At 48.3% G+C, this 25,475-nt stretch overlaps 8 protein-coding genes across 8 annotated transcripts; 5 read left to right on the top strand and 3 right to left on the bottom strand.

The window, feature by feature from the left end:
- Positions 1-28: 28 nt before the first annotated feature.
- Positions 29-1,619, bottom strand: EDB93DRAFT_556408 (uncharacterized protein). Its single transcript, XM_041456708.1, has 4 exons — positions 1,397-1,619; positions 921-1,338; positions 479-820; positions 29-415 (listed from the first exon to the last, which is right to left on the bottom strand). Exons 2-4 carry the CDS (start codon positions 1,169-1,171, stop codon positions 304-306), a joined length of 705 nt encoding a protein of 234 aa, XP_041312342.1. The 5' UTR covers positions 1,172-1,338; positions 1,397-1,619; the 3' UTR covers positions 29-303.
- A 4,060-nt stretch (positions 1,620-5,679) lies between these two features.
- Positions 5,680-7,479, bottom strand: EDB93DRAFT_1245832 (S-adenosyl-L-methionine-dependent methyltransferase; the record flags this gene model as incomplete). The annotated part of the gene is made up of 10 exons (XM_041452356.1): positions 5,680-5,874; positions 5,923-5,984; positions 6,038-6,134; positions 6,184-6,288; positions 6,349-6,488; positions 6,541-6,601; positions 6,660-6,674; positions 6,727-6,950; positions 7,005-7,185; positions 7,237-7,479. The coding sequence occupies 10 exons, from the start codon at positions 7,477-7,479 to the stop codon at positions 5,680-5,682; spliced, it is 1,323 nt and encodes a 440-aa protein (XP_041312341.1).
- A 2,929-nt stretch (positions 7,480-10,408) lies between these two features.
- Positions 10,409-11,715, top strand: EDB93DRAFT_1334537 (uncharacterized protein; the record flags this gene model as incomplete). Its single annotated transcript, XM_041455285.1, has 8 exons — positions 10,409-10,486; positions 10,549-10,617; positions 10,675-10,749; positions 10,805-11,032; positions 11,080-11,130; positions 11,187-11,388; positions 11,446-11,601; positions 11,653-11,715. Coding segments are annotated over 8 exons (921 nt in total), but the record flags the coding sequence as incomplete, so codon positions are not given.
- Positions 11,716-14,272: 2,557 nt separating this feature from the next.
- EDB93DRAFT_1119268 (uncharacterized protein) lies at positions 14,273-14,980 on the top strand. Its single transcript, XM_041448448.1, has 2 exons — positions 14,273-14,792; positions 14,849-14,980. Exons 1-2 carry the CDS (start codon positions 14,480-14,482, stop codon positions 14,914-14,916), a joined length of 381 nt encoding a protein of 126 aa, XP_041312339.1. The 5' UTR covers positions 14,273-14,479; the 3' UTR covers positions 14,917-14,980.
- Positions 14,981-15,148: 168 nt separating this feature from the next.
- On the top strand, positions 15,149-16,727 carry EDB93DRAFT_555390 (kinase-like domain-containing protein). The gene is made up of 7 exons (XM_041456707.1): positions 15,149-15,407; positions 15,458-15,520; positions 15,575-15,757; positions 15,814-15,835; positions 15,888-15,925; positions 15,987-16,190; positions 16,236-16,727. The coding sequence occupies exons 1-7, from the start codon at positions 15,171-15,173 to the stop codon at positions 16,455-16,457; spliced, it is 969 nt and encodes a 322-aa protein (XP_041312338.1). The 5' UTR covers positions 15,149-15,170; the 3' UTR covers positions 16,458-16,727.
- Positions 16,728-19,385: 2,658 nt separating this feature from the next.
- On the bottom strand, positions 19,386-22,657 carry EDB93DRAFT_1119250 (uncharacterized protein). Its single transcript, XM_041448447.1, has 6 exons — positions 22,099-22,657; positions 21,848-22,019; positions 21,646-21,703; positions 21,446-21,582; positions 21,172-21,381; positions 19,386-21,101 (listed from the first exon to the last, which is right to left on the bottom strand). Exons 1-6 carry the CDS (start codon positions 22,282-22,284, stop codon positions 19,612-19,614), a joined length of 2,253 nt encoding a protein of 750 aa, XP_041312337.1. The 5' UTR covers positions 22,285-22,657; the 3' UTR covers positions 19,386-19,611.
- Positions 22,658-23,145: 488 nt separating this feature from the next.
- On the top strand, positions 23,146-23,364 carry EDB93DRAFT_1076500 (uncharacterized protein; the record flags this gene model as incomplete). Its single annotated transcript, XM_041445242.1, has 1 exon — positions 23,146-23,364. A coding segment is annotated over one exon (219 nt), but the record flags the coding sequence as incomplete, so codon positions are not given.
- Positions 23,365-23,817: 453 nt separating this feature from the next.
- EDB93DRAFT_1245829 (uncharacterized protein) lies at positions 23,818-25,368 on the top strand (the record flags this gene model as incomplete). Its single annotated transcript, XM_041452355.1, has 1 exon — positions 23,818-25,368. The coding sequence occupies one exon, from the start codon at positions 23,818-23,820 to the stop codon at positions 25,366-25,368; it is 1,551 nt and encodes a 516-aa protein (XP_041312335.1).
- Positions 25,369-25,475: the final 107 nt, after the last annotated feature.

The following is a 25,475-nucleotide window of genomic DNA, read 5'->3' as shown; positions in this document are numbered from 1 at the left end:
GAGAATGTGTCGATGGACAAGGTGTGCCTATTCTATTAGATGCTGTTGCGCGTGCGCAGTGGATTGTGCCGAAGTACAGTATACATTAGTGCTTCCTCATTGCGCACTCAGTAGCTGAATACATAGACATTGTCTTTATAGTCATCTATCACGATACAAAAGGAAGAGTCTGAGCATACTATACCATAGTGCTTTTTATTTTGACTAGCTTCGCTGGCATTTGGCTTGTGATCTTGGATGGACGTCGTATTAGTACACAAATAATACATGCTGCAAATACGACGTGCAGTAGCGGTCAGTATCTCAGGGGAGGGCGTTTTGCAGCGCCCGGAAGGGACCTGCACGTGCGATGATTGGTCTGATCCTCGATCGGCACTTCACAGAAATGAGTTTCAGGGTAAGGGAAAGTAATGAACTGAAAGAATGACATGGTCCGTCAGCTTATGTGACTTACGTGTCATGAAGGATGAGAACTTACTGATCGTTCGGCGACCACACCTTGAACGTGCAAGCGTCTTCGACATATATACGCTCCCAGCCTATGGGGAAAATCCGATATGGTAATAGCCACTTGCGCCGTTCATCGAAGGTGATCAAGATTCCTCGATTATTACAAAACCGATCGAGTTTATCGAGTAAGAATCTGCCGGGTAGCAGGATTGAAATGGATTGAAGTGGTTGACTCACCATTCTTCTGCACCTGTCTTCCAGCGCTATAAGTGCAATAAAAAAACCTTGGTGACTTGTTTGGATGAATTCTTGAAGAAATCCCTCCAGCGATGCTCGCCGATTAAGCGATCGAGCTGGGGACACTCGCGAGCTATTTCAATAATAACCATGTCGCATGCCCGATCAATGGGGAATGCCATACACACGAAGGTCAACCACATACACTGCAGACGATCCACACCACCGCTTACACTAAGCTCTTTGAAAAACGCGTAAAAGTACTTTGCGTCGACGCAGCATGCCACCTAACGCGCAAATTCTTGCTTATCCTTGGGCACGTCCATGTTGCAAATGGCGATCGAGGACGTAAGGGTGAACGACAGTGAGTCAGCGAGGTTCGTCGTCTCCAAGAGGAGGGGTAGGAATACGCTTTGGCATGGTGGAAAGATAGAGAAATGGTATGTTGGGAGATCGAGTTATTTAAGCAAAAAAGGATGGGCATGCGGTTGACGTGCCGAATCTGCGTGCTAGTGGCGACTCTTAAGGATCCCCCTGAAGGAGTTCACCTGAAGGGTTCCAGATTTCTGTGCCGTTTTAGTGCACCATAAGTAGTCCCGTATCAAGACAGGTAAAAAGTTGGCCCTGATGATCATAGCGGATATCGTGTTCCTATGTCCACATTAGTTGACAGATCTGGTTGATTTCAGGATATAATAAACGTTCAAACCAAAACAAGTTTCTTAAAGGCTTGAGCTCAACAAAACTTGTGCAAGGTCAGACAGGAATGGCCGAATGGGTCCAATGGCTCAAACTCGTCGAGATCCATATCGTGAGAAAAAACATCGGTTGTCTTGAATTTGACGCTATGTTCACTTCAAGTTCCTTTCATTCATGATATCTCCTAACTCTCGCCAGCCTCTTCCTCTCAGCTCGTCTTCGCAATTCAACATGCAAGTATTAAATTATTCATATACGTACCTTTAGCCAACGCGCTGTCTCTTCTTTCTTAGACTTCCGATCTGATCACGCCCGCTCATATGCACCCACACTGATCTACATGTTCTAATATCAGAGTGTGCAAAAAGTTGGTACTGGTTTTGGAGGCGACTTATTTAGGGCATCTGGCTTTGGCCAACGGTAAGTTGTTTACCCTATTCCACTACCCTCTACGACATATGCTAGGCTGACCCTCGATACATCATCGCCGATGCGTCCGCCGTTCTCGAGCATAGACTCGTTTAATTACTTATCTACATCTAGTCCTAGGCTTCACCCCGACACCACCTGAGAACGATGGCCCATTCATCGATCAAACCATCTAAACGCTCAAGGTAAGCACTTCTATACGCTTTTGTCTAGGTTATACTTACTCCCTCTAACCCATTTATTGTTCCCTCGTAGTCGAGATAGACGATGACGATGATTACTATGAAGAATAATTTCTTCGTCAGCCGCATCTGGTCTTCCCTGTTCATTTTGAACAATCAAAACTTTCCCCTTGTACTTCATTCGCCCGAGCCCATCGCCTGGTCCAAATGAATAAGAAGGACTTGTCGCATGGGCAGCTCTCGAACTTCGATATGCTACTCAGCGTACCAGTGATCAAGGACGATGGCGTCAACAGTTGGGTGTGTATTATAATCTGGTTCGATGCTTCATGCTAATAGACATGTCGCTTTCTCTATGGGTGTTAACAGATTACGGGGACCTGAACCAAAACCCGATGCACAATTCGACAATCACTGCCACTTCCCTTTCTTCGTTCTTTGTGCTCAGAACAGACGATGAGTTGTGATTCGGCATTGTGTGGAATTCTCAGCCCATCAGCTGTCTAAGCTCAGACACGCCGCTTTTACTTTGGTGATTCACAGTGCTTTTGCTCGCGTTCCATATGCCTGACCCGGATGGATGATCGCAGGAGAAGACAGCATGAAAGCAAGACCGATGTGTTATCAGCCATCTGTGCATTTACGATCACTGTCGCTTCTCGCGCTTTTTGTGCTCAGACAGTTGCTGATACTTTGTTAGCTTCCCGCTCAGCGCGCCTCATCTTCTTGTCACGCGCATTCATGGTAGAACTGTAAGTCTTCTAAAACTACCATACTCCATATCATTAAATCGTGCTTAACCCAGACGATTGTCATGGACGACATGACTTGCGGACAGTGATCAGCTGTGAGTTGGTTCAATCAGATTATCGACGTCCAATCCGCTGACTAGTACTCTGCAGGACATTGTTACCCTTTGTGTACGATTCGGCACTCCGCTGCTGCCAGATGGATAGTGATGAAAGTATCCAGGCGTTTTAGTTGATCCGATGCATCGTGAGCCGTATGCGGTTTCATGACTCGCTCGGGTCCCTTTTTCTTTTGCTTTGCCCGGGCACGTCATAGAGTCAGTGCGATCTGATAAAAGTACCTACTTCAGAATATCATGGCTCTTTATGTCTTCCGACTTGAGACTTGGAATATCTTTTCTACTTCCACTCAGCACTTCTAATCTCCTTCCTACTCGCATTCATTCGGTACAAATGCATATACTCACTTTTTTTTATAGATTGACATGCTGAATATGCTTTGATCAAATGTCAACCAGCGATATCATGCCTACTTCCACCCTTCACGCACGATTCATCTACTACCCAAATGTATGATGAACGCTTGAGCATGCCAGTCTGGCTTGTTACGCTCTCGTGCGTGACCCTTGGTCATTCAGCAGAAAGGGCTAGACTTACAGGTGCCATGTACTCATGTGCGCCCTTCGATGTTCAGGATTGGTACGATCATCATCTTTGACATTGCAAAATTTCCAATTTGTCTAGAGGATGCCTCATCTAACCGGCATCTATTCTAGGCTAATATCCGATCCTTCATTCATAGTACTTCCATTTAGTGTGGGGTTGGAAGTATTTTGTCCATAATCGAACATTCCTGCTTCGTGTCTTTCCATACAGGACAACTTCTCGTCATCGATACACCTCACATCTTCATGGACGGTTGATCATGATCATAGTCGCTCTCTGGAACTTTATTTTCATGATCATCCTGCGCTTTTTTGTCGCGGTGTATCACTAGTCACCGGCACCCACACGTCGTTTTCCTTACTGTGAACATATCTTGCTGTATCGCAGGTGTCATAAACTTTGGTCAAATCTCGCAGTTCCATCCGGAGTCTATGCATGGTTGTCTTGAGTCTCGCCGGCTGTAAATGTTTGGAGGGGGCATTATGATCGTATTCAAGTTGGTATTGGGGCTGACCTGCAAGTATCTATAGCATGATCATTAACATCAAGGCATCGCGAGATCTAGATCTATAGTAGTAATTACGCTGAAATTTCGAATTTCAGCTCTGGCTTGTGATACTTTGTCATGACCATCCATACATATTTAGTGCACAGACCGGGTTATTGTTATCGATTATCAATTGCAACAAGTGATGGGCCTCGAGGCGTGCCATAATCGTTTTATATAAATGGTGTGGTAGATTATCCCAGCAGATCATGACTCCGCGTTCCTCCAACTTCTCAAACCTGGAGGCAAGGGAAAATCAACCAAGCCTTTGTGGGGGCACACTGATTCAGTTAACTCGGTCTCGTTCTCGCCGGACGGCATTCCCATCGTCGCTGGTTCTTGGGATCACACTGTTCGGCTGTGGGATGCAGGGCATGCAGGGACGAGGCAGCCATTGCAACCTTGCGCCGGGCCAGATCATTTAGCGCTCTCATATGAAGATCGCACGATCGAGCCTGCCGCTACCATCAAATCTACTTTGAACCATTACTTCATTCGCTTCTCGTCCAACTCTATTCACGCGCCTTGTGACGCCTATGAGCTATCTTAACATGTACAACGACACTGGCAAAAGTGCCGATAAAGGCGAGTCTCTTCAAAGTCTTTTCGGGTCCTTGCGCTTATTAAAATCAACACTTGCAGATCTTAGTATTGACGATGACCGCAACGGTGGATTCATTATGGACAATTCAGCCATGACCGAGTGTACAGCGGACCGTGCTTCATATTATATTATATTTTCAGCATGTACTTTGGGTTTAGGGTTCTCCAAGCTCATAATTTGAGCTAAGAGACAAAAAAAGGTCGAAATCCATGAAGATGTGGTAGCGATGTCCTTGACGCGGTCCAAGATGTAAGAACAAACTATAACATTCAAGTTGGCATGCGAGTTGAAAGGATGCGAATGAGCAGCCACCTGAAGGAGCTAAAATGAAATACCTATTTGCATATCCATGAATATAACGCACCTCGTGCAAGTCTGTATGCCTGCTGAAAATCTAAGCCCCTTTTATGTTTGGTAATACAGGGGAGCTGGTCGGTTATCAGCAAGATGCTAAAGACTGCCGTATAAATGAGGACAGTAGTCGGAATTGCCGCTATTTCATTCCAGTGTGTCATCTGTCGCGTGGCCAAGCACGTCTCTGAGAGGATGGTGGATGATGTATCTGTCTAGCGCATCCTAAATGACGCATCTCACTTTCACGCGACTGAGTCGACAACTGGCACCGGTGTAAAGGACGAAGCTCATTATCCTGGCACATCATGAAGCGTGAGGAGAGGTACACTGCTTGTACTCACAAAATTTTCTGACATTGTAGCGGCTTTTCACACTCGATCCTGCGCGAACAGCTTGCGCACACTGAAATGGCGCATGATGGTGATGGAAAGGGTGGAGAACAGTAAGCTCGAGCATCGAAGGACTGAAAACAAGCTGTTCGGTAGCAGTGCTTGCGTGCAGTTGCGTGCCTGAACCCTGCATGGTTTCGTGTCGCAGATAGACAGAAGCTTCCGGTATCCGCTGTAGGACTGGCTTAGTCTTGATCAAATACATTGAAAGACCAAGCTTCTTTTGTCGACGTCTCAGTTAAATCATACGATGATCAATTAGGGAGGGTAAAGTTACAATAACAGAAGATCGCAGGCTGTGTTCGACATCAGTCTTGAGCGATTCCGAACTCCAAGAGCATTGTGTCTACAAGATCATAGGTTTGGGTAAGCACTAGACCAGCACTGGCACTGTGAATTGTAACAAATTAGACGTCAACGTATCCAGGCATGGAAGAACTTGCCCGATAATCTTAAGTTCGTTCAAAGTCCGTTCCTTTCCATTGAAAAGAAGCCACATGAGCATGTCAAATTGGTGCGTCGCATGGCCACCGAAGTTCAACAATTCGGGTTTGGGTGCCTTATGATCCTGGATGCATGATCACGCCCGAACCATCGAGCTAAACGCTAAACGCACCTTACTAAACTCGTTAGCCCCTACGTCAGACTCGTCGAATGGGTGCAGGGGCACGCAGTCATCTATCGCGTATTGATTCTGGAGCAAACACCACTTTGAAATGTAGCTGACTCACGAATCAACACTCGGCTGTTTGGTCCCATCACTTTGCGGATGTTACGGAGAATAACCCTTGACTCATCGTCTGGCCAGTTGTGAAGGACAGTCTTCAACTGTCTCTCATTATTGAGCAGCCCGCGTTGAGTGGGACCAAGCACTTACATAGTAAACATCCTTTCCAGCAACGGGTGACTCCTCTAAGAAATTCAATGGCACGAACTCTACCCGTCCGTCAAGCAGTGCCTCAGGAGCATTCGTCTTCCATATCTGATAAAAAAATAAATATAAACTTGTCCGCTGGGTGATAGACCTGATGCTCGGACTCACATCTCTCGACCGCTTGATAGTTTCTGGGAGGTCCTGATCGGTTATCCTAAGATGAGGGAACATCTTCGCCAGAGGAATAGACATGGCTCCCGTTCCAGATCCAACATCTACAACAGAGGACACATTGGCCCAAGGGTAATCTTATGACCCGATTCAGTCATGCTGGCGGTTGAGAAAACTGTGATCGCTCACGATGCAGCACCGCAAATGAGTTCTGGATCTCAGAATAGCCTACCATACTTCTGTGAAATATCTGTGGATAAGATTTCATGAGCCGTCAGTCTGTCATGAGTAGATGAATCTGCACGCACATCGTGTGCGGCATCCTGTACAATATGGTAAGGCATGAAAGACCAGTATGACGACTATGAAACTCACATCCATGTCCCAGAAGCCGTTGTTCTTACCTTCCTTTCTGAGAGCGAATGCTCGAGGGGAATGTTCAGCCTTGTCCGATCTTGCAAACTCTTTGTCGATCATAGTCTCATGGAGAACCGCAGCATACTTGGGGAATTCCCGTTGATATCCTATAAAACACCCACTGTTGTTTGTTGACTTGAGCACGAGGGAGAGTCGCGTGTTTGCGAAAACGTCTTGCTTGACTGTTTGACAGCAAAGGTTTCAGAGAGAATTGACGACAGTATGATGTGTATTACCTTCTTTGAAACAACCTCTGAGAGCCAAAATTCGCAAGACGCGTGCGATCTTGGTCTTATCGAGGTTGACTTTGTCAGCCAACGCATCGACACTAAGACCTTCGGGGTGTTTGTCCAAGATGTCTGCAATACGTGCTTGCACGGCGACGTCTATGCACGCCCAGTTGTAATTATTAACGAACTGGAAATGTGAGCAAAAAGGGATGTACGGCCGTCTATAATCGACGCTTACATTATATGCCGTGTGTTGAGGAGGAGCCAGTATTGTATTCAATTGCTCGCATGCACCCTCAAGCAGCCTGATCGCCTTTCTGAGGGCAAGTCCATCTGTAGCGAGGTCGAGGGGGTGGAAGGCGCCTGCGTCAACACCAGGGACTCCATGTCCAGTTTTCTTGTATTCCGCCATTGCTTCGCGTGCAGAGGTGTTGATGATGTCCAAGAGGGCTTCAACCTTGGCTTCATTCGGATCGATCATTTTGGGAGAGTGCAATGTAAATGATTCCGCATCAGCCGTCTAGGTTTTATATTCCTTGAAAAAACACATCATTTCCATGGCAAAGAGATAATAATGAGTGCGTGGAAGAAGACCAAAACTAAACCTAGTTCGAACACTCCAAATCACATCGGACCCACCGGAGCCTATGTCGTCCATATCACAAGTGAGTAGATAAGCCGAGGTTCACATTGGCATTCGCAACATGCATACTAACCAGCAAGAGGAGATCATCGACCGTTTCCGAGTATGTGCTGTGAGGTTCATCAATCAGTAGTACTGAATTCAGCTAGCCACACTGCCAGTTGTCAAAACACCACCCTGACCTAGCTACGGTTCCGACTTGTTTAGACGTCCGACTCGGAGGCTAGCGCTTACCTAAATTCATGTCGTACTTCACTGAAATTTGATCCGACGAGATTGTCTTGAGTTCTCCGTCGCGCGACAGCAAAAATGTTATCAAACGTAAACGGCAATTGCCGACCTCGGGCAACAAGGCTATGTCGGAGAATGACGTGGACGGTCTGTATCATCATTTTCATTGTCCTACTTCGTCCGACCGTCGAGCTCGCGGTCCTGGCACATACCTCTGCCATTTTGATCCAACCCTATCACCCGTGAGTGCCGCCACCTCCTTGCGTACTCTCAAAACCAATTTTCCTGTTGCCTGTAGCCTATGCCGTCGCCGGTCTATTTCTTTTGTTGACAGCGCATCAAAACTGAATGGCACGTCACGGTCCCGCCAAGATCTAGTGCCAGACCCCCATGGTGCTCAGTCACCACCTTTCCTCATCGCCCCTTCCCATCAATTCCCTTTCTCAGTCTTCTGACTTTGATTCCTTGCTCGACTCTTACTTCGTTTTTTTGTCGTTTCGATCTGTAAGCTCACTCTTGCGTTATGTCACGTCTTGTAAGTCATCCTCATCTTCATGTCACTCATTTTTTTCCCGCTAGTATCCAAATCAATGCTTCCTGTAGGGCCATTCGCTTGCTTTTATTTGGGTATGTCATCATTTCCTCTTTTTTCGCGTTGCACTCGGATTTTTATGATGTCATCGATGACAACAAACCAATTTGAAGCAGTTCAGCTGACTAGTTTAAACTCATCACAGTTGTGCGTGAGTGTGTGTACCGTATACCTGCGCCCGTAAGTGAGAACGCTTACGATGAATGTCAATGCTAAAACACTGCTACTATGCCAGATGAAGCTCCATCAACTACGAACAAACTGATTGGTCTGAGCCCCAGTCCCTTGATGGCTCGCCTGGAGAGAGGAATTGACTGATTCAGTATCTTATTCGCAGGTATTGCTTGCCTTAGACAGCTGTTTGGCAGTACAATAGATTCAGAGTATACAAAATTCCCAGATGAGTAGTTGAAGGTGATACGTTCTCAAAGTTGTAGCCTCGTGTTTGTGAACATAAATGAGAAATTAAAGTAGTCCATGGCATGACTTTGCTTGGAACAAAGAAAATCTCTTCGGTCTTGTTCCGCTGCATAAACAAGTATCAACAACGCAAACCACCTTGGGCGCGTCTCCCGACTCGGAGCACCGCAAGGCGACCTGCACTAATGAGCTTGGCAGAAACGCGCGATGATCCACACAACACTTGAGATCTTGAGACGCCAACGATATTCGACCTTGCAGAGAGCAAGTTATTGGTTTGTTTGACCTCAGCGGTACTTTTATTGATGTATCCTTGCAACACCGTGACATAACATCCACTCAAACACGCCTTGCGGGAGAGACGCACTCTGGCCTGCCTGACTCGGAATTGTCACCATCCAATATTCCAGCAACTCCATCAACTCCTTATTTTCCAAGGTGAGAATTAATATGATCCTATCGTTCCCCTGCAACGGATTGGGAATAACACACTGATGTTCTTCATTCATCCTGGGTGGTAAGTAGTTCTCATTTCCTTAACTTTGCCTCATTCTTTTAAAACTAGCGTCCATTATACACACTTCATCCTCGTGGCTTCAAGTCCAGCCATCCGTTCTTCACCTCCATAATCGAGATGTTGTCTTATCACACCGCAGGAGTCACAATGCCCCAGTGCTACAGTTATTGCGGAGTTGTCGCATTTCAAGCCGTCAAGCAGACCTGATATGGGCAACAGTGTCAAATTCGTCTCGACATATTGCACGCACAAGATTGACCAGACGGTTGACATGCTCAACTCACCCAATTCCCCGGTCTCGTATCGGATCATAGGCTATTGTCCCGAGAATCCTCATGAGGCTTGACATCGTATGTAACACGTCGCCTTATGAACAAGGTCTAGCAGCTGACGCTCGAACTGTTCGTACACTAGGTGGATATCGCTGGGTTTCCCAACGAGTGCGGAGAGAACTGCAATCCATCAGGCTCATTTTTGTAAGTCGTCCATCTGATTCCACAAGTGCAACTCTCTTTAACTACAGTCTTATTAGTGTTTTAGCGATATTCCTGTTCATGGAAGCAGAGCTTATTGGCCTAACGACCAGCCGAACTATGGTCTTCAGCCGTCGTCTTGAGTATCGTGGGCTGTAAATATTTGGAGGGATAGTGTGGTCATATGGATCTTGAGGCAGACTTGCAAGTCTCTATTAAAGCGCGCATAGCGTTTGGATGGGTGCATCATCTTGCGAGGTTTCGCGAGATCTAGAATTATGCAAATAGTCTTGAAATTTCAGGTCTGGCCAGTCAAGACCATGTACTTTGTCACAATCGTTCACATCACTTGGAACCATAGGCTCAACGCGCACGCCATACAAAGATTCGGGTGCGATCGGCATTGGAATGTTTACCGGCATCGCTCTTTACTTGGAACAAGTATTGCCTCGAGGCGTTGCCATAATAGTTTCGTATAAGTGGTGTAAGCCCTTATCTTACTTCCCTTACTCTTTCCTTCAACTGCTATTCACAATGACTCGACAGAAAGGCAACTCATCGAGGGATTCGACTCAAGAAACATCCAGTCAAGCAGCAGCTCCTGGAAGCTCGGTACGTTGGATCGCTTACTATTCCACTCCACTCCAAACACTGACATTGACGCATCCTTCTAGCATCGACCCCGTAGCAAAATCGGTCGGTTTCTGAAGAAGCTTAAGGAGGATACGAAAAAGTTTAGGACGGTAAGTCCACGAACATGCGTGATGAACATCCTGGAACACCACTAAAATTGTAATAAGCGCTCGAAGGGTTCACGCAGCCAAGTTAGCCCTGCTCCCCCAAGTGATGAACGTCCATCGACCCCAACTACCGATGTAAGTTCTCACACTTGCCCTAGTCTCTGCTCTCTAAATTTTGGGGATCGCGCAGGTTCAGGCTGCTCCGTCTGATGCAGAAGTGGAGGCTGATAGCACGAAATCGGCACTTCGGAATGCAAGAAAGAAAGAAAAGGGCATCCATCCACTTCCGAAACCTGCGGAGACTGCGGTATCTGTTGCAGGAGACGCAGAATCGGATCTCGATGATGTTGACAGTTTCGATGACACATATCTCGAACCCCTCAAGATATTTGACAGTATTATTGACAAGATCGCGGATGTATGGACCCTCCTCTCGATCAGAACCGAACTGATCTAGTTCCACAGCTACATCCATATGCGAAGATAGCACTGGGCGTGTTGTCGTGGACTGCCAAAGTATGTTTTATGCTTATCTCTTTATATCTATCAGCGCTCAGCAATCATTTGCACAGATTATTCTAGCTCAAACAGATCGCGACAGAGAAATATACAAACTTCTCAAGAAGTTGTGTCGAGTTTACCGCTTCATAACACAAGACGGGAAGCTTAACCAAAAACTGTCTATGCGCGCTACTCGTATCCTTGGAAAGATTTCTAAGCAGATACGTGAGTGCGCCAATTTTATCGGCAATTATTCGGAGACCAGCGACTTTTGTGAGTGTCGCTCGCTGCTGCGCCCTGCACCATCTCAGACTTCTGTTATCATCACAGGGAAAAGACTCGGAAAGAACGTTGGCTCGGAAACGACGAATACCATCCAACAGTACAATGACGTGTTAGATAGGCTCATGAGCGACTTCCAGGACCAGGTTTTGCACGATGTAGCCACACAGGTCGGCGACATAGACATACAGGTCCACCATATAGGTAAGGATTTGGATGTCCTTGGTGACTTGACATATATTCATACCTTTCCAGCACAGATACTGGAACTCAGCGGTATGACCTATGCAAAGGGTGCGGGACTAGATACCAGGAAAGAATGCCTTCAAGGGACGCGCACGGAAATCCTTTCCGAGATCACGGAGTGGGTCAAGAGCACTGGGAACGACGTTCCACGCGTACTGTGGTTATCTGGCCCTGCAGGCAAAGGAAAGTCGGCCATTGCCCACACCATTGCTAAGTGGTTCGACGACGTGGGAGGGCTTGGTTCGTGTTACACTTTTGACCAGTCGCGTAAAGCAGATCGTCGCCACGAAAAGATATTTTCCACGATCGCGCGCGACCTGGCTGACCGTGACCCGAAGATGAGGCGGGCATTAGCAGATGCAGTTCAGTCCACAATGTCGCTCAAGACCACGGCGGATATCGTCCAGCAGTGGCAAAAACTTCTTATCGGACCACTCAAGAAGTCAACTGAGTCAAGTGTGCCAACTAAAGAACCCATCGAACCCATCGTGATCGTGATCGATGCGCTGGACGAGAGCGGTGAACCAGAGACACGGAGAGATCTCCTCCGTATTCTAGCTGGCAAGCATCAAAATCCCAATGTTCCTAATATCACAGCCCTCCAAGACAACTTGCGCTTCATCGTAACCTCTCGCCCGCTTCGTGACATCAATGACGAGTTTCATGGTGTTCAGCATATTCGACCGATGTCGATGGATGATATTCTACCAGAATCCGCAGAGCGCGACATCCGTGCTTACGTATCCAATGAGTTGAAAGGATCGGGTTTTAAGGACAGAGAGTTTGAAGTCCTCGCTAAGAAAGCTGATGGACTTTTCGAGTGGGCGCGTCTCGCCTGCGAATACATCAAAGGGCCCCATCTGGGGCTATCTCCAATTCATTGCTACAAAAAAGTCATATCAGACGGTCCTGCTAAGTTGCACAGCATGTATCGCCTCATTTTAACGAATATTATGCCCAAGGATACATCTACCGATGACCAGCATTCGCCGAAATTTGATCCGACGGCGCTAGCTGCATTCCGCTCAGTGATGGGACAAATACTGGGCACAACTGAACCCCTTCCTTTAGCTTCCCTGAAAGCCATGAGGCGCCATTTTCCAACACCAGAGGATGATGTTGAAGTGGAGCTTGTGGTACAAAACATGGGCGCCCTCCTCAGCGGCACCACCAATCCAGATTCCCCAATCCGACCTCTTCACGCCTCCTTCCGTGATTTCTTGACAGGCACAACCAGCGGAGAGTTTTTCGTGGACGTGTCAAAGGCGCAACGCGACCTTGCATTTGCTTCTCTTCGAGTGATGGAACACGGTCTTCGCTTCAATATCTGCGACTTAAAGTCATCGTATCTGCCCAATAGCGAAGACCCCAGACTGCAAGAACGAGTTCAAAAGTGTATCCTTCCACTTCTTTCATATTCCTCTCGATTTTGGACTTCGCACGTAGGAGACACAACCTTCGACGAGGAGCTTGCGGAAGAAGTGAAAGTGTTCTTCAACCACGAGCGGCTGTTGTTCTGGCTCGAGTTACTCGCCCTGATTAACGCCCTCAGCAATGCAGTTCCTGCCCTTGGACTCATTCTTCGGTGGCTAACGGTAAGTACATTTATACGGTGCACTAGATAAAGTGCTTACTCGCGCAACCACAGGGCCATCCTGAATTCGAAGATGTCTCATTGGCCGTAGTGGACTTACAGAAGTTCATTCAAGTCTTCAGCGGCATAATTTTACACAGCACACCGCATCTATATGTATCAGCTCTTCCATTATCGCTTGCCAACTCTTTGCTACCGAGAAAATTTTCTGCACGATTTCCGAATATTCTTCGTGTGGCATCTGGAGGTGACATGAACTGGCTGGCTGGTCAGAACGCGCTTGGGGGGCACACTGATTCAGTTTTGTCGGTCTCATTCTCGCCGGACGGCACTCGCATCGTCACTGGTTCGGACGATCACACTGTTCGGCTGTGGGATGCAGGGACGGGGAAGCAAGTCGGTGAGCCCTTGCTGGGGCACACTGATTCAGTTTGGTCGGTCTCGTTCTCGCCGGACAGCACTCGCATCGTCACTGGATCTTGGGATCACACTGTTCGGCTGTGGGATGCAGGGACAGGGAAGGCAATCTGTGAGCCCTTGCGGGGGCACACTGATTCAGTTTTTTCGGTCTCGTTCTCGCCGGATGGCACTCGCATCGTCTCTGGATCTTGGGATCACACTGTTCGGCTGTGGGATGCAGGGACAGGGAAGCCGGTCGGTGAGCCTTTGCGGGGGCACACGTCTTTGGTTTTATCAGTATCATTCTCGCCGGACGGCACTCGCATCGTCACTGGTTCTTCGGATGACACTGTTAGGCTGTGGGATGCTGGGACGGGGAAGCAAGTTGGTGAGCCCTTGCGGGGGCACACTGATTCAGTTTGGACGGTCTCGTTCTCGCCGGACAGCACTCGCATCGTCACTGGTTCTTCGGATGAGACTATTCGGCTGTGGGATGCAGGGACAGGGAAGCCAGTCGGTGAGCCCTTGCGGGGGCACACTGATTCAGTTAAGTCGGTCTCATTCTCGCCGGATGGTACTCGCATCGTCACTGGTTCTTCGGATCACACTGTTCGGCTGTGGGATGCAGGGACGGGGAAGCAAGTCGGTGAGCCCTTTCGGGGGCACATTCATTCAGTTGCGTCGGTCTCGTTCTCGCCGGACGGCACTCGCATCGTCTCTGGATCTTGGGATCACGCTGTTCGGCTGTGGGATGCAGGGACGAGGCTGCCATTGCAACAGTGCGCCGAGTCAGATCATCCAGCTCTCTCAGTTGAACATCGCACAATCGAGGCCACTACTACCATGAAATCGAACATCTCGAACAATGAATTCATTCGCTTCTCGTCCAACCCTGACCATGCGCTTTGTGACACCTATGAACTAATGGAGGGAGCATCCCATGACAACCACAGTTCCACCCCTTCGACCCCCTTTCTCCTGGATGATGACAGTGGATGGGTGGTAGGGCCCAACCATCGGCTCTTATTTTGGGTACCACCCGCTTCTCGACACTTATGTTATAGTCCTGGAACTGTATTGGTGATACCCAAAGGAGGTCCTGAGCTTGATTTGAGCCGCATGGCACATGGGCGGCACTGGCAAAAGTGTCGAGAAGGTGACTTTTCTCAAAGCCCTTTCTGTCCCTCGCACTAAAATCAATACTTACTACAGGCCTTAGTAATGACGACGATTGCAGCAATGAATCTGTTATGGAGATTTTAGATACTATTCAAATGTGATACCAAGTGTATAGTACATCGTGCGTCGTATGCTATTCTACACTCAACATATAGTTCAAGTTCAGGGTTGTCTGAGCAAACGACTTATTGAAGGGGCTGACTGGGTGAGTCTCGTGCACTGGATAACATGAGTGCGGACAAACATACGTACGGTGCTTACCACGTATCTAAATGACATGCGATTACATAATTTCAAGACCTTATATTCAGGAGATCAGTGTTTATCATCTATATCTGTTATCTGTCCTTTACGTATGCCGTTTAGTGCGGAGAACGATCCCGTATTTATACTGGCCATTCGACACTTGAACTCACTCTCTCATCTAACACGAATAAAGATGCCATCACACAACATCGATTTCAAGACTCCAATCAAAGAAATCCCAATGGCGGAACTTATGAAAACCAGTCATGCTCCTGAGCACGCAGGTGGCTTTGGTGACGTCTGGAAATGCATCTGGTCTACCTCTTCTAGTAATCCCCCTACCACAGTGAGCCCAACTACAGCCACGCGTGAATGCACATTGATTGAAATTTCTAGGTCGCAATCAAGGTAGTGAGGGTCAATCCACATATGGTGACATCGTTGAAAATGGCCACACGGGTAAGGACTTACGTTACAGCATAATTAACAACACTTGCTTATTCCTGGTGACAGGATATACGACGTGAGGCCTGCGTCTGGGCTAAATTGAAACACGATCATATCCTCTCGCTTCACGGAATTACAACTGGTTTTGGAATTTTACCAGCATTCGTTTCATCATGGATGACGAAAGGGTCTCTCGATAGCTACCTGAAACAACAACCCTGGCTTTCGACATTACAGAAGCTGGACATGGTAAGCGCTTGCGTTTGCAAAGACTAGCCGAATCTCAAGCAAAGCAGTCACGCCAGATAGCATCTGGTCTCAAGTATTGTGCGTGATTCCAATTTTTCCATGTACGGTTCAGGTTGAAATAGCTGCTTAGTGCATGAAAAAGACATTGTCCACAACGATTTGACACCGGTAGATATCTTATCGTTTGCAGAACTAGTGTACTTGAGAGATGACGATATCATGAATCTAGAACAACATACTCATCGATAGCGACGACAAACTTTGCCTCGCAGACTTCGGTCTCTCAATGATCCTCCCACAATCGGGAAGCTTCATGTTCTATTCCTGCCACGCGGGTAATGCGCGTTGGATGGCCCCCGAAATGGTTGATGTTTGGCAGGCAAAGCCCACAAAGCCCGCAGACGTATATTCTCACGGTTGTATCATGCTTCAGGTAAATATCTTGTTTCGTTCATGGTTCATGTTTGACACTCCGAAGCTACTTTGTGGTCAACAACCTTACTTCTGGGTGCTGAATGCGTTTCACGTGATGGCAGCGATATTGAGAGGAAGAAAGCCCTTCCGCGAGCTCACCGGCATTGACGAAGATCAGAAGCAGTATTGGCTGGAATGTCTGTCCACTGATTTCAATGCTCGACCTAAAGTTCAGGAAATTGTAGCGTTCCTAGAAGCCGAGATCAGAAAATTTGATGACGAGTAATTATAATCAGCGCAATTCATACGGCTACTATGAATACTTTGTCCGTATCGATTCACGACCTCACACACCTTTCAGTCACCTTTGCACTTATCACCGTGCTTTAAAAGTCTGCGTTCGGAGCTTATCTTCCTGAACACGCGCGCCTGTCAAGCGTGACGAGTGAACTTCTACTACTATTTTATGCGAGGGCCGACTCTAATCCGCAAACTGACTCGCACTCCAACTGACGCATGTAGCCATCAACTAACAGTACAGCGAGTCAACGTTCATGGCTGAGTATGGGAAGACAGGTTGATCATCAGTCTCGAGATGACGCATCACGTTGTTTGCGCAAATGCAGTCATATAGACCACTATCAGTCGTTAGGCCCCTTTGACAGCTAATGCTATCAAGTGCGCCAGTGAATGAATATTCATTTTTATCATGCGAACGAGCGCTTACCGATCGATGGCACAAACAGCGTGGAAGTTCTTCAGCAGATGCTCATATGTGGAACGGATCTGAGTTAACTGTGGAGATTATGAGCGGAGGGCTAGAACAAAAGGTACGATCTCAGTGTTTGGTCAAACGACTCTAATATTAATTAGTACCTAGAACAAAAGGTACGCTATTGTTTTGGTTAGCATCTCGCTAACGTATACGAAACGGTAAGTACTTACATCTCAGTGTTTGGTCAGACGACTCAGATGTTCGCTCGAAGGCTCACTGCCTTTATAGATCGTAAGTACGGAACGGAATAGAGTGGAAAATTTCGACATATATTGGATGGCGCAAGGTCATGTCAAGAGGGCGCAGCCTATTGGCTGCGCCTGGACTGCGCTCGGACCAGCTTATACTTTCGGCTTCTCGACCCCCGAGACTTCGGGGTTCCTTCCTTCCGCGTCCTCTGTCTCATCGGTGACTTCGGACTTCAACATCAACATCCGCAGACCTGAACAAGTAACATTTCGGTAGTACTAACTTTGAATCAGTCACGATCTCCTGGAGGAGTCGCCTGAGCGCGCGTTATTTATTCTCGCCGTGCACTGCGGGTACATAGATGCCGAAGATGCAAGACCATGAGTCTACAATGTCTTCTGGCAGTCGCGACATGCCTTGACGCGAATTGAATTCTTTCGGGCGTTTATCATCCCTGGTTCAAGGAAGGCGCTAAGAGCCTGTGCATCTATACCCGTTGCATCCTCCATCTTATGCAGGATTTGAAGAGAATCCTTGTAGTTGGGGAAGTCATCGTTGTCGGCCCAGATATGGAGCCAATCCTCCGAGTCTGGGTATGTAGAAGCTAAAGGACGTCACTCAGCGTCAGCGGAGAATAACCGCTATGAAAATGTTCACACTACCTAAGGAAGTTGTTAGAGGGGGAATATCATAAGAGAGAGAGCGCGTGCATAAAGACGGAAATATACCTCAGTGTCTGGATGAGAACTGCTGTAATACAGACCGGACGACACAGCACTACAGATTCATCATGAATGCTGCTTCCTATGTTTCCATAAACGCGAGGCTGTTTGCCTGGTCACCCGGGTTTCGCCAGAAGACAGGTGGAATGTCTGGCTTGGGACTGGTGTCAAGAAAAAACATCGCGCATAGACCATAGTGTGAAAATTGAAAGTGTACCAAGTATGTGATGATAGGAAGTAACAGAGGATGAAAACAATAGTCCAAAGGCATGATGAACATGAGGAAGCACATATATGCATACTTATCAGTAGAAAAATGTCAATCAAATACTCAGTACCGGCATGTAAGAGCCCGGATCGAGCACATCGACCCAGCGCGCCAGAAAGAAAATAAGAACAAAAGCGCCAGAAAAAAACCAAGCTGTCGTCGCTGTTGATATCATAGAGCTGCATTACCTTCCGCCTCCCCAACGTCCTCCTTAACTGATACTTCCTCGCTGTGTGCCTCCTGCGGCACGTCGGGAAGGCCTGGGTCGGCGCCAGAGTATTCGGGGTAGTGATGAGACACGCTTTATCCCACTACATGCCAAGTAGTTTTGAGATGAGATGCGACCCAGAGTCGCTTCCAGCACGCATCCAACTGTTACATCGGACTGCCGCACAATATGTAGGCGGTCTGCACGTATAGATACCGTGTCTTCAGAGGGCGTCGGTTCTACATTGAAAGACGAAGAATGAGTATCAGCACATAAAACTCAATTAGATACATCAAAGGATACATCTCGAAAAGGCATGCTAAAAAAGCACAGGTAACACGTTTCAAGAGCATCAAGAACTCACCGTACATCCAAATAACACCCTCCGAACCAGCCAGCACTTTTAAAGCAAGCAACGACAATCTCCCCTTACACGTCTCCTCGAATGGTCACATAATCTCCAGATGAATCGCCTATCAACGTTGATCAAACCTTTGAGTAGACAAAACAGTGTAGTATAGGTAGCACGCACCGAATACCGCTCCAATGCCCACTTAGCCTTCACTTTCTTCAAATTCAGCCCACCCGTAGCCTAGTTCGAGCGTAAAGTCGTTTTTAGCGCAGCCCATGATTCGTTCATCGGGTTTTTACCAAGTCCATTCTGGAAGAAGATAAATGCGGACGTGTCTGTTGGCACATTATGATGGCTCAGCCATCGATCATGTAGTGACCAAGCGAGCTTACACCAGGTGGACAGGAATATGGGAGTAGACTCGGATTTTTCCACATGTGCTCTTGCGGCCTGGCACAAATATTGAGGGACCGTGCTGCAAAAGAAGCAGGCTGCCAGTGGAAATGATCGTGCATTTAAAATGGTATCAGGTGTTTGTTACATGCATGTCGAGAATGCCTTGACGAGGCCATGGTGAGACGAAAGCAGAGCTAAGGAGACCAGATCTAAAGTTGCACCCGGCATGTCAGAGTACTTTGAAGGTGATGCATGAATCTTATCGAATAAGCGCCGTCGCTGGGCCGATCGTCGCGAAAGTACAATAACTCAATCACCAATACATGACAACAATCGCATGCCGCACTAGTGATTGGACAGTGGTAAAACGAAAGATGATTCGGCAGTACATACTACATAGGTATGAAAATCTATCAGGGTATGGTACATATCGCCCAAGGAATGGTAGTAGTAGTACAAGAAATGGAGGTTCAGATAAAAATACAAGCATGGAGGCCGGACGACATTGCAATTGTATTTGCTCAATACGCTCACCAGGGCTGCTCGTCGACAGTGCCCCACCCACTGGTAGAGCTCTTGGGAGCCTTTGCCGAGGTCCGCCCACCACGCTTGCTACTGACGGCAGAGAACCCATCATCGTCAGGGTATCCAGCAGCGCTATGGGCATCCACCTGATCTGCCCAGGAAGTAGAAGCCTTCTTATTGGCCCAGGAGTTGTTGGAGTTGATGTTCAGCTGGGTTTTCTGCTGGGATTGGAACTTCTGTTGGGGTTGGAACTTCTGCTGCGACTGCGGCTTCTGCTGCTGCTGCCTCCATTGAGGCTGGGATTGGGCCTGAGACTGAGGCTTCCGCTGTGACTGGGGCCTCTGCTGTGTCTGCAGTTTCGGCTTTTGCTGAGTCTGCGCCGGGGGCCTCTGCTGAGGCTTGGGCTCCAAAGGGTTATCAGTCTGCCAAGGATCATAACTAGCTTCAGATTTGCCCCAACCATCATCAGACGGCTCAGGCGCGCCATTGCCCGCAGGTTGTGCCTCCTCCTCAGGCACATCTTCGCCTGCATTCCACGAGGCATTTGACGTATTATCCCATGCATTCAAAGTTTCAGCTGCGACGGATTCCGCTTCGTTGATGCTTTCCCGGCGCTCAATGGCAGCAGCGGATACGATGGCCCTAGGAGCGCTTCGCCAGTTCGACTTCACGGGCGCACCGCGACCTCGGAAAGCATCGTTAGGAGCTCCACCACGATCAGTGCCTCTCCCTCCTTCTCCGCCGCCTCCGCCATACCCCCTGCCTCTGCCTCTGCCCTTACCCTTCTTGTTGTTCGAACTTGCATCTTTCTGTGCTCTCTCCACATCGCGAACCTGCTTCGCGTACTCCCTGCAAATTCCCTTCCTGCAGATGATTCCGTGGGCGTTGCAGATAATCGGCTTCTCCTGCTCCTTGCTGTCATTGAGCTCCCTCCACTGTGTCTCGGCATCTGCAGGAGCATCGTCCCAAGTAACCCCATCGCCGATGGGATAATCTGACCAAACTTGAGTACCCATAGGCTCATCCCAATTTCCGGGTGCGATGGAGTCCAGCTCAGCGAGATTGGGATCTATGTCATCATGAACTGACAACCCGTCCAGCGCCCGTTCCATGCTTTCCGAAATTTGGACTTGAACCCTGCATGGACCGTCGTCAGGAGTGAGTATGATGTCAGTGCTGGCATTGGAGGACCCTCCGTTGGAGCTCCAGCTAGCGATACTCGTGTTATCGCGATCGATGCCAGGCGCCATCTCGATGCGAGGAGCGTTCCATGCGTTTGGTACTGCTGAAATTCCAGGAGGATAAGTAGGGTGAGACATCCCGGCATTCCAAGGTTGTGGACCACTCAGACCGGGAGGGACGGTGGGAGATTGGTTGGATAACGTTCTGGGTAAAGGAGAGGGGGCTCCGCTTGGGGGAGTGTTCCTTCCAGATCCGGTAGGGGAGTCTGACCACCCATTCGTTCCAAGTCCTGAGGGCGTAGGAAGGCCGACCCCTTATCATGAAACAAAGGAGGCGTTGAGTGTCGATCGTACTTCAGAGCGAACAAAAAGTGGACGACATACAAACATCAGATGCTTTCACTGCGATGGGTCCGCCACCAACTGCGGGCTGCTTCTTGAGCCCAGGGATGGGCGGAGAGGAAATGGCGATAGCAGCCTTCCATCCGTTGCCGACTGGTGCTGTAAATTTCGGAGCACCTTTGGCCCACGCACCTGCCCTTGAGATGGGAGCAGGGAGCTGTTTGTCGGTAATCCATTGTTCAGAACCGACGACTGTAGCAAGGATATTGATAGATTAGACCGGAAACAGGGAGAGGTAAAACAACCCCGGGCTTACCTGGTACAGGAGCGGTCAGCGTCTCGGGGGGAGGGCGCTTTACAGCGCCCGGAAGGGGCCTACACATGGGATGATTGGTCTGATCCTCAATTGGCACTTCACAGAAATGGGTTTCAGGGTAAGGGAAAGTGATGAAACTGGAAGAATAACATGGTCCGTCAGCTCATGTGACTGAAAAGTCATAAAGGATTGGAACTTACTGATTGTTCGGCGACCACATTTTAAACCAAGCGTCTTCGACATATATACGCTTCCAGCCTGCGAGGGAAATCCGATATGGTATTAGCCACTTGATCCGTCCATAGAAGGTGATCAAGATTCATCGATTATTACAAAACCGATCGAGCTTATCGAGGAATCTGCCGGGCGGCAGATTGAAATGGATTGAACCGACTGACTCACCATTCTTCTGCACCTGTCTTCCAGTGCTATAAGTGCAATAAAAAACCTTGGTGACTTGGTCCTGTTCTTGTTTGGACGAGTTCTTGAGGAACTCCTTCCAGCGATGCTCGCCGATTAAGCGATCCAGCTGGGGACACTCGCGAGCTATTTCGATAATAACCATGTCGCGTGCCTGATATATGCGCCACGATGGGGAATGTCATAAACACAAAAGTCAACCATATATAATGCAGATGATTCACACCACTTACACTGGGCTTGTGGAAAAATGCGTAAAAGTACTTTGCGTCGACGCAGCATGCCACCCAACGCGCAAAGTCTTGCCTATCCTTGGGCAACTCCATGTTGCAATGGCCATCAAGGACGTAAGGGTGAACGACAGTGAGGTAGCGAGGTTCATCATCTCCAGGAGGAGGGGTAGGAATACGCTTTGGCATGGTGGAAAGATAGAGAAATGGTACGTTGGGAGATCGAGTTATTTAAGCAAAAAAAGGATGGGCATGCGGTTGACGTGCTGAATCTGCGTGCTAGTGGCGACTCTTAAGGATCCCCCTGAAGGAATTCACCTGAAGGGTTCGGAGTTGCTATGTCGTTTCAATGCAGCACAATCCCGTATAAAGACAGATAAAAAATTGGGGTCGTGGCACCGACCCTGATGATAATAACAAAGATCGCGATCCTGTGTTCACATTAGTTGTCAGATCTGGTTGATCCCTGCATATAATGAGGTCTCAAACCAAAGAAAGGTCCTTGAAAGCTTGAGCTCAACGAAACATTTACAAGGCAAGCGGGCGTGAAGATATACAAAGAATATGAGATTGTAGACAGGAGTGGGTCCTCGAAGGTGCTTGATATATTCATATCCGTGAGAAAGAAAGCACCGCCTTGGAGCATCGTCGACTCGGAATCAAATCCTATAGCTATCGCAGGCCGCCACTATCCTTCAAGTTATGATGGTCTACGTCAAATTTATTCTCTTGAAGCGCTCCATTTCGCTTATACAGTACTAGTGGCGAGCAACTTAACCAGTCTTGAAAGTCAAGATCGATCCAGACAACGTACAAGTGCGGGTGGCCTCGGTAATGCTAACCATAACCGTAGTGGCTGTGATAAAACGTCATCCCCATAGCCACACTGGCAACGACTTGAGATGAAACAGGTATGTATGTAAAACCCTTCTATCAATCCCAAACTCACCAATCTACGGCTGGCCTATCACCAGGGACCTAGCCAACCTTGCCAGGCCGAAGGTATGTTATATACTAGGATTTCAGGCCACGCTCACACATAATTATCAAGCTTGTGCACTCCAAACATGCATTTCAGCGAACACGTACTCTCCAGATAAATGCGATGCACATCTCAAACGACTCTATCAATGCTGTTCTAAACTCTATCAGGACCGTACGGAGAATAACGGCACAGAACGTGGCAATGGTTCTGATCAAGAGAACATATCGACAGCGTGCCCAATGCAAAAGGTAGTTGAACGGTGGATAAAGAATCATCCTTCCTGATCGGCGCGACAACATTCCTGTACGTGCCACAAATTCATCCACTTCACACAAGATTTCAACCGATAGTAGGGCTCAATCGGATGTATCTGCCCGCACTGGCAGATTTTGAAGTGCTTTCGGATAGTCGACCCTTGATTATGTTAGAAGCGTGTAAAGTCGACTTCTCGGGTGCTTTCTAGGTTGTTGGACATGAAAAACGGCGATGATTTTTATTGCACAGCCATACCAATGTTGTTAGGCGCTCAATTGAAGCACGCTAAATTTACCTCCACCGGACCACGCATGAGGCTGTGGCTCAACTAGTAAGCGTCACTTACAGCGAGCGCCCGCAAGCCCGTCATATAAGCGTGTGTCGGTGTAATTTCACCGTCTGCTGGTTTAGCGGTTAATAAAGACCCTGCTGGTACTCATCGCTTTGACTGAATCGCCTCTGCTAATAACACCCAGTCCACTATGACATCTACCTCTACCCCTTCAGATGCAAGCTCCACAATATCCATCGAAACCATCACAGGAATCGTCATTGGAGTTGCGGGAGGCGTAGCTGTGGTCGCAGTTGCATGTTTCTATTTGCGGTGTTGGTGGAGACGTAAAGGAAAATGTGCGAGGGTTCGCAAGAGCGGGAGAGGAGTAGATCCTGAAGAAGAATTTGTGTCGGGGGTATCAAACTTTAGCATCCATGATCGACTCGAACAGTACAGTCACAGGCAACAACCATCTGTATCTCTCGAACCCCTCCTTCTCCCTTCTCCGCCCCATGCTTCACAGGATACCATCCCGGGAGTCTCAGCTCCCCAAATACCACTAGACTGGTCTTATCACCCTCCCATCCTACCCAACACATCAACAGATCACAACTATTTCAGCCTCTACGACACTGACGACCCATTCGCCCGCATCCAAAGGGCAATACCCCCCACATATCCTGCACACCACCGTGACATGCCCGTGTCTACGCGCAGGGTATCGCATGAAGTACCGCTTGAACAATATTCCAGGCACACAGCTAAGAACCCCGGCCCAAATTCCCCGCTTTTCATCAATCGCACTCTGACCCGTCACTCGGGTCCGGACTTTTTCCCAGGTCGGGCAAGCACTTTCCCGTTTTCGTCGGCAGACCCTCCCCAATCCATATCTTCTCAAAGCGGAAGTGACACCAGTACTGTTCATTTGTTTGCAGAGGCGCCTCTACCCACACCTCCACCCAAGCCGCGGATATCAATTCTCAGTCCACTAGCCGAACATACTAGTACTCCACGAGAGGTACAGCCCCAGACAGCAGGTAGCGAAGTCGACGCTTACAGCCACGAATCCATCTATTCACAAGAATCCGCACAACATCCCTCCCATCCTCCGGAACCCCAGCTACCATCCCAGTCATCAAAAAAGAGCAGATCATCCCAGAGATATTCAAGGTCGCTGACACTATCAGACCTAAGCCCCGTTATCGAAGGTTCGACATCAATGAGCGAGCCTCCCTCCAATGATATCTCAGAAATGCAGAAAAGGCCGTCTCTCACATTCTCAGAACTCGAAAGATCATCTTCCCTCTCAGTCGCACTCTCTCACAACACACCCTCTACAGCCCCCGAATTCACTTCGTTTCCCCTCCTTTCATCTAACGATGCATTCAGAAAGAGCGGTTACAGCGCATCGACATTATCTCCCTCGAGCAGCCGAGCGACGAGGTATCCTTCATTGGCAGCGTCCTCGTCTGGCTCGAATCCTCCCTCTAATTCAGCCACCGAGTGGCAACGTCCACCAGCAGGCCTCAGTGCGCTCACATGTCTTCAAACATTAGATCTCCCAAATCCACACGCACCAACACTGGAGATCCCCAAAGTGCACACGTTACCCCCCGCTCATCGACAACCACTTACAGCTGACGACGAGAAAGCACCACTCACAGCTCACCTGCGTGCGCATTCGCCATGCTGCGTGCCAGAAGTTGAGCAAAGATCGATTATACAATGTGGTATTGCAAGTATCGATGTAACACTATAAGTACTGATGGTAGGTAGCTAGATGAATAGATGCATGGATACATTATGAAGGACACGACGGACCTCTGATAAACTATTCATACACGTGTGCCTACATGGATAACGAAA

This window comes from Suillus bovinus, assembly GCF_016758785.1.
Source record: "Suillus bovinus strain UH-Sbo-P2 chromosome Unknown EDB93scaffold_4, whole genome shotgun sequence".
In the NCBI taxonomy this organism is placed as follows: domain Eukaryota; kingdom Fungi; phylum Basidiomycota; class Agaricomycetes; order Boletales; family Suillaceae; genus Suillus; species Suillus bovinus.
This window is presented reverse-complemented; position numbering and strand designations above follow the sequence as displayed.